General features: G+C 40.8%; 1 protein-coding gene across 1 annotated transcript; it reads left to right on the plus strand.

The window, feature by feature from the left end:
* Positions 1-4902: 4902 nt before the first annotated feature.
* HS3ST1 (heparan sulfate-glucosamine 3-sulfotransferase 1) lies at positions 4903-6269 on the plus strand. The gene has a single exon (XM_033160865.1). The coding sequence runs from the start codon at positions 5035-5037 to the stop codon at positions 5959-5961; it is 927 nt and encodes a 308-aa protein (XP_033016756.1). The 5' UTR covers positions 4903-5034; the 3' UTR covers positions 5962-6269.
* The last annotated feature ends 8131 nt before the right edge of the window (positions 6270-14400 follow it).

Consider the following 14400-nt stretch of genomic DNA (forward strand, 5'->3'; position numbering starts at 1 on the left):
TTTGCCTTCACTAAGATCCATTTAATTCAGGGAGATGCTTTTCACACATATATTTATGATTAAAATGTTAATGTTGTACTTCACAACTTGGTTCTCATTCACAAATATGATTGGATCTTTCTGCAAAAAAAAATTAAAAGAACACTTAGGATAAAACATATCAGTTGAGTGGAGAGGGGAAAGCCATGTTTTTGAAAAATATTGTTGAGATGGGAAGCTAAGGAAAGCCTGTATTTTGGGATTTTTGCAGTACTGAAGTCAAGAGCATACTGCAATATCCCAGAGTCATTCTTAATGGGCTAAAAAATGTAAACTGCATAAAATGTAAAAGATAACATGATTAGAATCTTGCATATAATAGCAATTAATAAATGTAGGCTCTTAATTGTACTTCTGCATAGGATATGTCTTGTGTACCCTAGCAGATGGGACCATAGCTGTTAGGAGGCTGTGCTAAAACAACAGGGATATTCTGATCTTCAAGTGTGTTTTTCCTTAGGGCACTCATAAAATGTCAGTGCTGGAACTTGTGAAACTCCTCAAATAGTAAATAGCCAAGGCTGTTTCAGACTTTAGCAGCAGCAAATCTGGATTTGCAACCATATAGAAAGTTGACAATAAGTGGCTAATCCTGGCTTTCTGCCCTTTGTTGTACACTGAGGTGACTCAGATGCACCTCAGTGCACATCTCCCCTTTGAGTATAGGCTGTTGGGATTGATGGACTCTATTCTCTTAACTTACACACTTACAGCAAACTGGGAGTTCCTTCCTAGCTAATTAGCCTTCTCATGGGTACAACTGGGAAAAAAACTGTCGGAGAAAATACTCTTGATTCATGAAATGATTGGGTTGTATCCAACATTGCAGAAGTGGAGTTTGGTTCATGCAATACAACTTCCCCTTCTTGTGTTTCCCCAGTGCACTCACCCCAAATCTCTTCCAGAGAGTCCCCAATGCTGTGAAACACATTTGAAGGTGCATGGCAGGAGGAGAGGAAGGGGAAATTCCATTGTGCAAGTGGAAGTGTGTTGTGTGAGTGGAACAGCATTGTTGGATGCAACCCAATGTCTCCCACTGTTCATTTCAAGAGCAGTTCTCTCTGAAAGTACTTTTTTGTGTTGGTTGTACTGCAAGTTCTATTTTTCTGCTGGCAGGGGTTTGAAACCACAAATAGTCCAATTCCGAAGTATTCTCTTGAATGCTTTAAATATAGAAATTATGGATTTCTGAATAAAACATGCCATACCAAACAAAATCTGCTAGTTGTTTGTTCTATTTTCTCCCTTGAGGATATAATAATTTACAAGAATCTACATTTCTAAATGGGTCCCAATAAAAATACCATAATTTACATAACTTGTAATTATATAGGAAACAAATAAGCTATATTTTGCATATATCTTGTTTATCATGTCCTAGCAGTTGCACAAACAGCTTGCATTTGTATATATTTTCTTGCGTAGGAAGAAAGTTGATATTTGAATTAAATAGAACAAACTAGTTTGGCACACATACCAATAACCCAGTTAAGCCAAATTGTAGTTAAGTCAAATGTCTGCTCAGGATCGGACAGCGCTTACTGAGGCACCAGGACAGTCTTGCTACTACTGCTTTCCTATATTATTCAGGCAATCATCATCATCATCAACAACAACAACAACAACAACAACAACTGTACCCCGTTCATATGACTGGGTTGCCCCAGCCACTCTGGGCGACTTCCAATGAATATAAAAACTTAATAAAACATCAAACATTAAAAACCTCCCTATACCTGTATAGGGCTGCCTTCAGATGTCTTTTAAAAGACAAATAGTGCCAGTATATTCCCTTGATCTCTGATGGGAGGGTTTTTCACAGGGACTACTACCAAGAAGGCCCTCTGCCTAGTTCCCTGTAATCACTTCTCACGGAGCATTGATCTGCATTCCTGATGATGTCACTGGTGTTTAATATACAGTACAATGAGCAATACTCAGTTCCGTTTGATGGAGTGGTAATCTTATTTCACCATTGCATTGTCTGACACCACAGTTGCATTCACAAAGACATATGTGATACCTTAAAGTACATTTTCCCACCCAATTGTATTTTCTGCCTAAGTTAACACCAGAACTAAGTATGATGATGAAACACTCACACACACACAAATTAAAAATCACACGAAGTTCCATTGCAAAAGGAACTTAATTCAGATTCATTTCACGCAAAAATGAAAGGAACTACTTTGAGATGCTGTTCAGAAATTATTGAATTAATTCCATGAATTGGTTCATTTCAAGTACTGGTTTTGAAACTGATAAGCAATATAAATGAAGCCGTTGTCTGTCTCCATTTGACAGAGCCTAAACAAATACGATCCACAACATTGACATGATTTACAACCCAGTTAAGCACATCATTTTAAAATTGATTTTGCCCTGTACGTTTTGAAAGAATTGGATTGGATTATATCCATGTACTTAATTTTACATATCAAAAGCCCCTTCCTGGGTTTCATTGCACAGAAGCAGATCCAGAATGGGGCTCTGCTTTGTAGGTAGCATGCATGGTCTCTGTGTGAGAAGAGGGCATGAGTTGCAATTGGTAAAATCTGCTCCCCTTGAAGAAAGAAAAGACAGAAGTGATCAGGGCAAGCATTTACTCAAAAATCCTAACCAATACTCCTGACTTGCCTGATTCAGTTTTCCCAGAAGAGTGACTGCTCTTCATTCTCATGAGGAAAAAGGAAACTGCTTTGTCCCAAGAGGAGCCCTGCTGGATCTAGCATCGTGCTTCCTGGATGCCTGCTGGAAACCTAGAAGTGGGCCGGGATTGAAGGCATTTGCACTTGTCCTGCTTCTGCTTCCCAGCAGCTGGTATTACTAGCTAACATTACTGCCACTGAACCTGGAGGTTTCATATAGATATCATGGCCATGAATTTGTGTAATTAATTCTTGAGCCCCAAAGGGTGATGCAGGTTTGTGTATTATCACCATTTTTGCCATGCTCCCATTTTTATTTTGTCAAGATTTCTGTATGTGAAATGCTTGTTGATATTATGCAAAGCTGAGGAAGCAAGTTTTTGTTAGATGTGCAAGGAAGATGTGCACAATTGTCTCTGCAATTGGGGAAAAATGAGAGAATGAGAGTTTGAGAAAAAGTGTGGCAAAGGTTAAAGGAGTATTTGAGAATGTTTTTGAGCTCTTAAAAACTGGATGCATATTTAAAATATTAATGGACTGTTCTGTGTATGCTTTCTCTTAAACATCCCAGTCAGCATCATATGCAAGCACATATCAGTGGCATTTTCAATAGCATTTCACAAGAAACCTTTATAGTTTAATTATGTGCATATGCTATGTGAAGTAGTTCCTTTCATCTGGCCTGACTTGTCCAACATTCACCAGAGTACCAATGTTCTGCTGATGGACTTCCCTTAAGCATCTAGTTGTCCACTGCAGGAATGCTAGACCAGATAGGCCTCTAGTCTAACCCAGCATGGCTTTTCTTACTTTTTAAACATTTGTTTTGCCAGAGTTTGTGTTTCTTTTTTGAACTCCCCATTTGGGGAAAGGTTCTGCGTTGTCAGGGAAGTCTTAATGCCTTTTTTTTTTAGCTTTGTTGAGTGCTTGTTAACCATGCTTGCATTCTCTTCAGGTTGATAGTACCTTTCCTACATCTCTGTAGTATGTGTTCTAGCCGAGCTTCATTTTTGTGATTTTTTAACTACCTTGGAGCAACTTGACCCCCTTGATTTTGGAGCAACTTGACCCCCTTGATTTTCCCTTTCAGCTATTTACTTTATTGTTGTTGTTCTTAGAAGTTTCATCTTTTGAGGTCAAATGTGATGGTGCTGGACTTTCTTAGGAATTTTCCACTTACATAAATGCTCAGTTCCACTGCTCTGATACTTTACTGTGTGGAATCCCTTATGGGAGTGTAATGAAGAGCTCATAAAAATGCATTCCATGCTACCTACCCTGGGTATCCATTCATTGCATGGGGCATTTTCTCCATCCTATCTCTCGCTTGTCCTTAATGAAGAGAGTTATGTTAATCTTGATTTCTTAAATGCTTTTTAAGAACCTTTATTCATAGCCTTACATATACTGTGGATTCATATATCATTTCTGAAGCAGCATAATTACTGCCCTAGATGTTAACATCTAGTAAAACTACCAGTGGCTTTTGAACTGAATATGAAGATGGGCACAAGCACCTTGTTAACAACGCAATAGTTATTTAAAGATGTATTGAGAAGTTGTGACCTCCAGCACTGGGCACATGGTGTTCTCAGCATTACCAGTATTTCTCCAGTCATTTGAAAATCCATGGAAGTGAGTATCTGGCAGTGCTGGGTTTCAGCAGTGCTGTTGCTGAAAGTGCCAAGAGATTGTGTTTCCTTGTGGTTATGGCCACCACAACATAAGCTTTCAAGTTACTTCTCTCCTCCCCCTTAAAAAAAAAATCATTTATTTTCATGAAAGTTGTTGGGGAACCATTTTTACCATGTCCAACACTTCTGGAAGTGTTTTACTCCTAATTATATTATAATACTCTTAGTTGTGTTAACATGGCTATCCCTCTGCATGTTATATTTTCCATTTGGGTTCCCAAAGACCCAAAGATATAATAGACAACATTCTTGTGTTCACCTTGTTATTATATTAAATGTTTGTGAGAATACAGGCACAGAGCAGATTACCTTCTTGTAGCTGTGATCCTCACAAAAGACCTGAAATGGAAATCAGGATCTTCTAAATCTGTAGTAAATACCATATATTTCTCCCAGGGGTGGTTGAATATTCTTAAGTGCAAGAAAGTTAAGAGAAAACGTCTTCACTCTTATGCTAAAGTAAAAATAATACTGAGCACAGGTGCAGTATTTGAACTGACATTTATAACCTGATTTTTTCTTTTATTTTATGTTCCTAGTGAATAATCTGCTTAAGAAACACATTTTTGCACAAAAAGAGGGCCTCAGCTTCCTAGTGATGTTCTCTTCATGTCCTGTTTGCTGGTAGTGCAAGAGAAGACCGGACCTTTGTCATGGCTGTTTTTCTGCTGGGAGCAGCATTGCTTTTTGTTCAACCTCAGGCAGTTCCTTCCAGGCCTGCTGCCAGTTTTAAAGCTGAGGCTGCTACTCCGAAAGAGCCCTTTAGGAAAGGTGACCTCAAAGAGAGCATCCACCTCAATGGGACACTTCAGCGGCTTCCACAAACTATCATCATTGGTGTACGGAAAGGTGGAACAAGAGCCTTACTAGAGATGCTGAGTCTCCATCCGGATATGGCAGCAGCAGAAAGCGAAGTCCACTTCTTTGACTGGGAAGAGCATTATTCAAATGGATTGCAGTGGTATGTGAGCCAAATGCCATTCTCGTACCCATACCAGATAACAGTGGAGAAAACTCCAGCATATTTCACTTCACCAAAAGTGCCTGAAAGAGTTTATAGAATGAACAAACTTATCCGATTGCTCCTTATCTTACGAGACCCAACAGAGAGAGTGCTATCGGACTATACTCAAGTGTTCTTTAATCACATGCAAAAACATAAGCTTTATCCCTCCATCGAAGAATTCCTGGTTAAGGATGGTGAACTCAACATAAACTACAAAGCAATAAACAGGAGCTTGTATTATTTTCACATGCAAAACTGGCTGAAATATTTTCCTCTGGATCACATTCACATTGTTGATGGGGATAAGTTAATCAAAGATCCTTTCCCAGAGGTAGTCAAAGTAGAAAGGTTTCTGAATCTCTCACCTCAGATAAATGCTTCAAACTTTTACTTCAATAAAACAAAAGGCTTTTACTGCTTAAGGGACAGTGGCAGGGATAGGTGTTTACATGAGTCGAAAGGAAGAGCACACCCCAAAGTAGACCCAATTTTACTTGAAAAGCTACACGGATATTTTCGTGAACCTAATCAGAAATTCTTTGAGCTTGTTGGCAGAACATTTGACTGGCCCTGAATGTGGTCCTAAGTTATAGAGACAAGCATCTGGTGTGCCTAAATGCTCCAGGGCACATTTAGAAAAAGAGGACATTTACGACATAATTTATTTGTAAAATCTATGAATTACTTCTGTACAATATTAAAGTCATAATTGCCATGTAAGCTAGTACTATTTTTCTACTTGTTAAATTAAACAGAAACACTTTTTGTAATGTTTTTCATAGTTAACACTGTATTTATGTCTATATGAGGAAAAAAACCTATTTCATGAAAGAAAGTATCTTGAGATTATGTGGATATAAAATACATACATTTTAAAATGCAGTATCTGCTTCCCCTTTCCCCAACTCCAAGGTCTCAATGACACTTCATATGATCTTCATTAGGGTGGTATCACAGTAATTTAGAGAATTCTTAACCAGTCTTAAAAAAAGTATTTTACTGTAGTAGTATCATGTTGACAATGGTTCTCAAAAGCTTTTAATCATAAGATTCCCAGGCCTAAGAAGCAAATGGTTGACACTATGGGCAAGCACATTTAAACGAGGAGAAGCCACTGGCAGAGCTTGCTGCCATCAAAGGCAAAGGACTTGGTCTCTCAGTGGACTGTTGTATCCTGAAGCAAAGTGAGCAGAGGGAACACAATCATCTGCAAAAATGGAAGTTTTGTGGTTGGCAATAAGAAGATGGACAGCACTCTCAGAGTATAATGGCCACAGCTTTATTTATCATTACGGTCATATCAAATCAAAGCATTAGATGGAATAAAATGGTCAGTTAACTAAGCTCTTAGCTAGCATGGGTATGGGACTGGCTTTCCATGTAAAAATTGTATCTTGGTGGTCTTCTCACACCTGAGCACTCTGCCTAAGGGAAGGTTTGTTTGGATTTGATATCCCGCTTTTCACTGCCCGAAGGAGTCTCAAAGCAGCTAACATTCTCCTTTCCCTTCCTCCCCCACAACAAACACTCTGTGAGGTGAGTGGGGCTGAGAGACTTCAAAGAAGTGTGACTAGCCCAAGGTCACCCAGCAGCTGCATGTGGAGGAGCGGAGACGCGAACCCGGTTCCCCAGATTACGAGTCTACCGCTCTTAACCACTACACCACACTGGCTCTTGTTTGTGCCCACAATTCAGTGAAGAAATGTCCTGACCTCACAGTTCCCTAAAAATTTTATGACGGCAAACTAGTCGTATCCAGCCTGGTGACCCTGTCTACAGGTGAGTCCCTTGCCCTGTATCTTAACACTCTAGCACAGCCACAACCATGAATGACAGTCTACACACACACGTGCTCACCTGCATCCTACGTCTCTCCTCTAATACCTTTATCACTCCCTTATGTCCGTTACTAGATTCTGCAGGTACACATCATATCCTTTGGAACAAAGGTAAATGCTGCTGCCACACACACACACACCAACCTGGCAGAGTTGAATGCTGTATCCGAGCTGTCTCAGGGATATGTGACAGTCCACCAGAAATTTGTGTGCCCTTTTATATTCCTGTAGAGCATGTTGATATCTGGGTTTTCTAGCCCTCTGCCAAACCTTTGGGATTATCTTTCATCATATGGCAACTATGCCTGGAAACAATATGACAATGGTCTGAAAATCGTATTAACCATGGTAGCCAATGTCACACATGATACCTTAACTAATGGTGCAGTCCTAATCATGTCCAGTCCTACCCATGCCAATTGGCCTTACTCCCAGGTACATGGGCTTAGGACTGCAGCCTAAGTTATTTTCCTACAAGTGCATGAGCAATGCTTTACAGTGGCATTCAAAGCTTTCTCACTCCATTCCTCCATTTACCGAAGAACTTGAAGCTGCCCAGGTGGCCAAGGCCTAAATTGGGGGCCATGTTCACTGGAAGCTGGGTGGTTTTCTACCCAGAAGAGGAGGGCATACTGCCCAAAATGCATACCTCATGGGATAAGGAGCCTGGAAAAAGAGAGGCTCGGTAAGAGTCAGTGGCCTACCCTGTTTATTCACCACATTGGTCCCATTACTTGGCATCTCTTTCTGCCAAGAGCATTCATGGCTGGTGTTCTCAGTCCAGCCACCATTGCAGCCCAAATACAGAAAGAGAGTGCTGGAAACTTACCCTGTGGTAGAATAGTGCCTATATGTTTTGCCTCCTATCTTAGGTTTACAATTGTTAGAAACTTGCTCTTGCAGGGGGGGGGGGAGCTGGGGATTTGGTTTATCCTGGGAGTATATCTGGTATATCGCTGGACACCCATGTGCTCAGCTGAGGTCAAATAGCTAAGCAGTCGTGCAATGTGCACAATAGACATGGCTGTCCAGACACTGCAGATCTCATGGTAGCCTCCTGGCCCTCCCACACTCATGAGGCAAAGGAGTCCTAGCCCTCAGCAAAGACTGGCTGCAGTTGATGCCTGCCTCCCTGTACCATCTCAACAGTATTTGGGCAACAACTTCCCTCTCCTTAGCAGGCAAATACTTCTTAACAGATACTCAAGATACTCAAATCCTCCTTAGCAGACAAAAGGCTACTGTGAAGTGTATTGGTCTCACTAGGTGAAGCACTCATTTCCAGCAACGCATCCAGGATTGGCTACCTCCCATCCTTATTTCTTGGAGCTCCTCTAGACAAGGAAGTCTCACCAGACTGCCAAGTCTTCACAAATACCCTGCCTGCTCACCAGACACTCTCACTGCAGGCATTGCTCCAGGTTTGAATGAGGGCTTACTGGCACAAGGTCAATTATTCAACCTTGAATGGGGAGGCAGAATGCTCTGCTACTCGTGCTACCCCAGTTAAGAAATGGCCAGGTTGGCTCAGCTATGATCAATCCCAGCAGGGTGAATAATCAAAGAGGAACTAGTTTTTCCTTTGGCAATTATGTATGACTTGTGCAGAGATTTTGCTCAGGTTTTAAGAAGAGTGGCTTTATATAAAATGGTGTAAACCTGCAGATTTCCTTTCATAGCCACGTGGAATCTTTGACAGGCTATCTGTTTTTTGGAACACAACCTTCAGTTAATGGCTTAAGGCATGCATTTCATTTTAATATTTACTTCATCCATATGTATGTAAATATGAGCAACCATTATTTTTTCTTCAGCTGGTACACTTCTTCAATCCTGTGGTTGTTTGGGTTAGATGCTGCAGTTTATTCCAGCATACTTCTCCTTTATCTGAAAGAGACCACTCCATACATTGCTGAATCTCAGTCATTGCAAATAATCTACAGTATTCTTTGCTTAAGATTGATGCTAAAGGAAGCCAATGGAGATCTGCGTGTGCACAGAAAAAGACGTGAGTAAAGCTCTGTTGAAGCACTAATTAGTAGTGATAGTTTTTAGTTTTATTATTATGGTTCTAATTCATGCACCGGACAGGATATGACAGTGTTGGTCCTTCATATACCGGTATACTATGATGTCACCAGTGACATCGCATATACACCAGGAAACAGTTACCAGAAAGCTCATATTTTCTGTTGGCTACTTCCTTTCAAATAACACTGTGAGTAAAATATCTACCATATTTTCATTAAATCTGGGAAACAGAAACTGGTTTTTGGATTAAATCGGGCCCATGAGCTACCAATTGGCAACCTCTGTTCTAAGTTGTTATGCACATGTTTCTTGTTAAAAGGATTAGACCATGCCTTTTTTCAAAGAAATCTAAAGCAAACTGAGAATGGAGGAGAAAAAAGAAATAAGTCATATAAGGATTGTGCAAATTAAAACGCGTAATCAGTATTTATCAGCTTGACAGCCTCAGGTGCCCCTGCTCAGCTGCATCACAACACGTAGGATTTGCATGGCTATAAGATGAACATCTGTATAGCAAAGAACAAGTTCTGGAGTTCTTGTTTTCTCTAATGCCACAATGCATATTTCGACTGCACCATCCTCCATTTGCATGGGGTCCTTGCCACCTTCTTTGCTTAAGATTGATGCTGGGGGTGATAATCAGTGTTCACAAATTTCCTGGAGTAACTGCAGGAAATACGGAACTGTAAGCAGGTACGTTGTCTCAATCAACAGAATCTAAGAACCAGGAATGAACAAAAAGAGGGGAAACAATTGTATAGAGTGGAAGGTAACTCAACCACATTGGGCCAAATAGCACCCATGGCTCTCTATTATCAACTCCATCAACTTCTAGGGAGCTTTTGAAGTGATCGCAATTGTTCTTGGGTGACTAATTTTTTTTTAAAAAACTGGTATTTGTATTATTAAAGTATCCAGAATCTAGGGATTGCTCCAGTGGATAATTCAACAGGGGACTATGGTCACTACATATACATATGCATATCAGTAAATTCTTAATCTTCTGTCCTTTTCGGCACAGCATAACTAAGAAATAGAACTCATGTGAACAAGACTGTGTAGATGAAGGACTGAGACCAATGTAGACAAATGCAAGCTTGGTTCCTTATGACTCCTACTGATTTTAGAATCAGCTCCAGTCTTCTGAGACAGGGGATTGTGTCCTGCATGATGTCCTTGAATATACGGTACCCTTTTATTTTCTCCCATATGAGTGAGCAGCTACCATTTGCTGTTGAGTAACAGGCTGCGGTCACTTTTGGCGTGAGGGACAAAACTTCCACCTCGATCCTTGACACTGAAATATGAACTTTCATTTGGCATAAAGGCTCTTGTAGCAGAGGAGTCTCCCTCCACCACATGGGTGATAATGGCAAGTATTTTGGAAGAGCATCAGTAAATAAAGGCAGTCGGGAACCATTGAATTGTGACTGAATTGCTCTTCAAATTCTTTTTCACAAGCATTCTTGTCTTAAAATGTCTGAATGCTGGGGTGATGCAATGGCCACACATGTGTATCTTTTTAGTTGCTTTGCCTTGAAAAATACTTTGTTACTATTGGATTTGATTGTACATGTAAGCAGATAACCTTGACATTTTTTTAGAGTATTTGCTGAGGGAATAAACCTCTTTCTAGCTTAGATAGCATATTTATATATCTTTAAATATAATATATTTATATACCACCTTTCCAGAAATATCAAGACAGCTAACAAAATAAATTAAAATATATAAAATTGCAATCAGGATACAAAAACACTAAATATTATTACTTCAGAGACACAGCAGCAAAAACAAAGCAAAAAGCCCCGTAAGAACAGCAGTAAAAGCCCATCAACCAAAGTTCTATAAAATCACTAGATATGCTGAAGCTTTTGAAAGCATTCTGGGATGCATAAGTTACATGAATCATAGCAGTGAACAGTAACTTTATGTCGAAGCAGCTGGTCTTAATCGGATGTTTTATACAGAGCAAGCAGAATGTGACTTGGCTGGCACTTTAATACCACCTAGTGTTGCATATAATTGTTTGTTAGCTACTGCTGCATTCTCAATTATGTGTGGATGTGTATGGACAAAGCTCTGTCCCTAGTCCAGGTATTCCATACCCAACCATCTGTGCAGGCCCTCTCTGCTCAGGCTCACACAAAGGAACCATTATGCTCCCCTGTGTTCTCTGGGAGAAGGGTAGGGTGCAGATGAACAAGTAGCAAGAGACACAGAGCCCTTGATGGTTGGTGTTGTGGACTAAGCTCTTTAAAGCTGAAGCGCAACAAATGGCAACTTGGTCTCTTGCGACTGCTGTCTGCAGTAAAGAGCGGGTTTTCACAGAGAAAGCTCCAGAAAAAAGGAAGAGTGCTTGGGTACGGATCTTTAAAGCATGGACCATACCTGGAAAGCATGGAAGAAAGAAAAGTGAGGGTAAGCCCTCATTGTTGAGCTTAGATAGTGGAGATTGAGGTTCAAGTCTCTAGTGGCTGGCTGAGCAGTGAAGCTACCCATAAAACTTGCTCTCTGCCTAAGATCTGCTGAAATCCTCTTTAGTGATTTCTGCTCAGATGTGGATTTATATCTTTAAAAGCCCATTCTTTCTAACATTATTTTTTTATGCACATAAGTGCCTAACGATTCATATATTTAGTCCCCCATTGACTGCGAATAAAACATTTTTATGAATACCGGTAAATGACTTGTAGCCTACAGGAAGACAAGAAAAACAAGGGAAGCTCCCTTTCAACCAAGAGATAAAGAATTAGAAATCCCTCTCTCTCTCTCTGTGTGTGTGTGTGTGTGTGTAACTTCTGTGAACTAGATGGTGTGTTGCTGATTCAGCCAACTGAACACAGCACAAGTTTTGACAGCTTTGTTGAGGGCTTCTGTTCTATGACACCCAGAAGGTATTTATTATTGAATATGGCTGTAGGATGCCTTTTCATATATTTTCATGTCGTCTCATGCTGGTGTCTGATAATTTAATTATTCAAGTGGTACAAGCATCCTAGCAGAACCTTTTCAAATTTAATCTGCTTTATTCATTTGTATGAGCTGAACGAGTAAGAAAAAGTAAATCTGAAGGAAATGTAGCAATGGGCAGGCAGGACAATTTCTTATTTTCACAATAATTTCTTTCGGTACAGTTGCTTTTATGGATCTTCTCAGTAGATATTCATATAAATATAGGTATTGTTGTTGTTGTTTATAAATCTGGTACTATGCAGTGGTAACAATAGCTACGGCACACTCCTTGGAGGCCAGATCTGCTGCCTACACAGTTGGCTCCCCCACCCACCCACCCATTCCTTCCGCACAGTGGCCTCTTGGCAACTAGAAGGCACTGCTGGTCTCCTCCTATCCCTAGGGAGGAAATGGCGGGAGTTGCCCTCTGGATTCTCCTGGGCTCTGCACCCTTTTGCTGTGATTCAGAGTGGGGGGGTCCACCCCCACCCCAACCCCATGACAACCTTTGATTCCCACTTCAACCATTGGGTAAGGTTGATTTGATTCTTCCCCTTGTTCCCAATGTAGATCTTCACTCATGCCTCCTACCCTGGTGGGAGGGTCCACCATTTTGTGGTTTGCCTCAGGTGCCAAAATGTATTGGGCTGACCCTGCTGCTAGCCAGTCAGAATCTGGCAGTGAGTGGAGCTGAGGATGTGGAAGTACCCTGGGAGGTCTAACTATGGTTGGACCGGGCTACTTCAATTAGAGCTGTCTGTGACTGCAGTCAACAGTTGCTCACACTGCCATGACAAAAAGAGCTTGTTCACTATATCTCTCTGGCACCCTCAAATGACTTACTCCTCTGTCCTTATATGCCCTGCCTGATGAATACATTGACTAGAGGAAGCAACAACAGAAGCCACAATTGCTACCCTAAGAGAAGCACCAAAATCCACCAGGCTTGGCTACCTGGGTGTATATCTAGTTAACTCACTTCAGAGTATGATTGGCATTACCCATACATTTCACACATGACAAGTAAAGATGGGGGAGAAATGTGGTTTAGTTTGCATCTGTAGGCAAACCCGCCTCATTTTCACCTTTCCAAACAAGAGGCAGACTTAAATGCAGCTGTCTCTTGAAATTCACATTTCTCCAAATTTTACAGTGCGGTTCTGCAGCCAAGTAACATGCACCAAAATGAACCTGTTAGTGGAAACAGCCTGCAAAAATGTGTAGATTAGGCGAAGGGACAGACAAAAAAATGTGTACATTAGGAAAAAAATTGCACTAAGATGTTGGTGAATTTTCATTAGAACGTTTTCTAAAATCAGTCACAAATTCATGCAGACATGTGGTGAACGGAGATTAAGGACAGAAAAATGAGAAACAGAAACCAAAACTGACAAATTCACCCATCGCCAGTGACTAGACGCCTCTTTGTAAAGCAGTACAAAACCAACTCCCAGGAAATGTTAATATCGCAGCAGCATAAACCTAAAACTCTGGGGCTGGTTTGTTTCTTCTGGTAGGTTCTATCCACTCTCTCCACAAAAATTAATAGGGATACATCACAAATAGCTGCTCTGACTGCAAATACCTCCTTTTTCCTTACCCTCATCCTGATTTCTTTTAAACATACACATTGTGATGCCAAACTATGTAAAGCAGGGATGGGCAGCCTGGGGCCCATTCCAGCTTTACATTCCAGCTCCCATCAGCTTCAGTCGTCATGGTCCAAAGGTCAGGCGTGATGGGGGTCGAGTCCAGCAACACCTGGAGGACCACAGGATGTCCAGCCCTGGTGTAAAAACTGCAGGAATCAGGTGTGGCTCCTCATCTCCTGCAAGTAGTAACCTGCATTACCTGTTGATGATTTTATGCGTGAAAAATGATGCTTTGGTGTTTTTGTATTTTGGCTGTACAGGGCATATAAAATATGGGGAAGGGCTAAGTGGGATCTCTTGGAAGCATCCAAAAAGTCTGGGGATGACTTCTTGCAGACAGCCCCCCCCCCAGAAACCCTTGCCAAATTCAATGAGAAGTAGGCAGTTGTTGCAAATGAGTAACAATTCTCTGATTCTATGAATATAGCCAAGCTAAAAACCCTTCATTCAATTGCGATATTTATTACAATGTAAGAATTTTATTGTATTTTAACATATGAATCATAGGCGTTCAAATGTCCTTGAAAACGCCAAGTG

This window comes from Lacerta agilis, chromosome 9 (assembly GCF_009819535.1).
Source record: "Lacerta agilis isolate rLacAgi1 chromosome 9, rLacAgi1.pri, whole genome shotgun sequence".
In the NCBI taxonomy this organism is placed as follows: Eukaryota; Metazoa; Chordata; class Lepidosauria; order Squamata; family Lacertidae; genus Lacerta; species Lacerta agilis.

Excerpts from the sequence above, each read along its gene's own strand:
- HS3ST1 (XM_033160865.1), top strand. The coding sequence starts at position 5,035 with ATGGCTGTTTTTCTGCTGGGAGCAGCATTGCTTTTTGTTCAACCTCAG.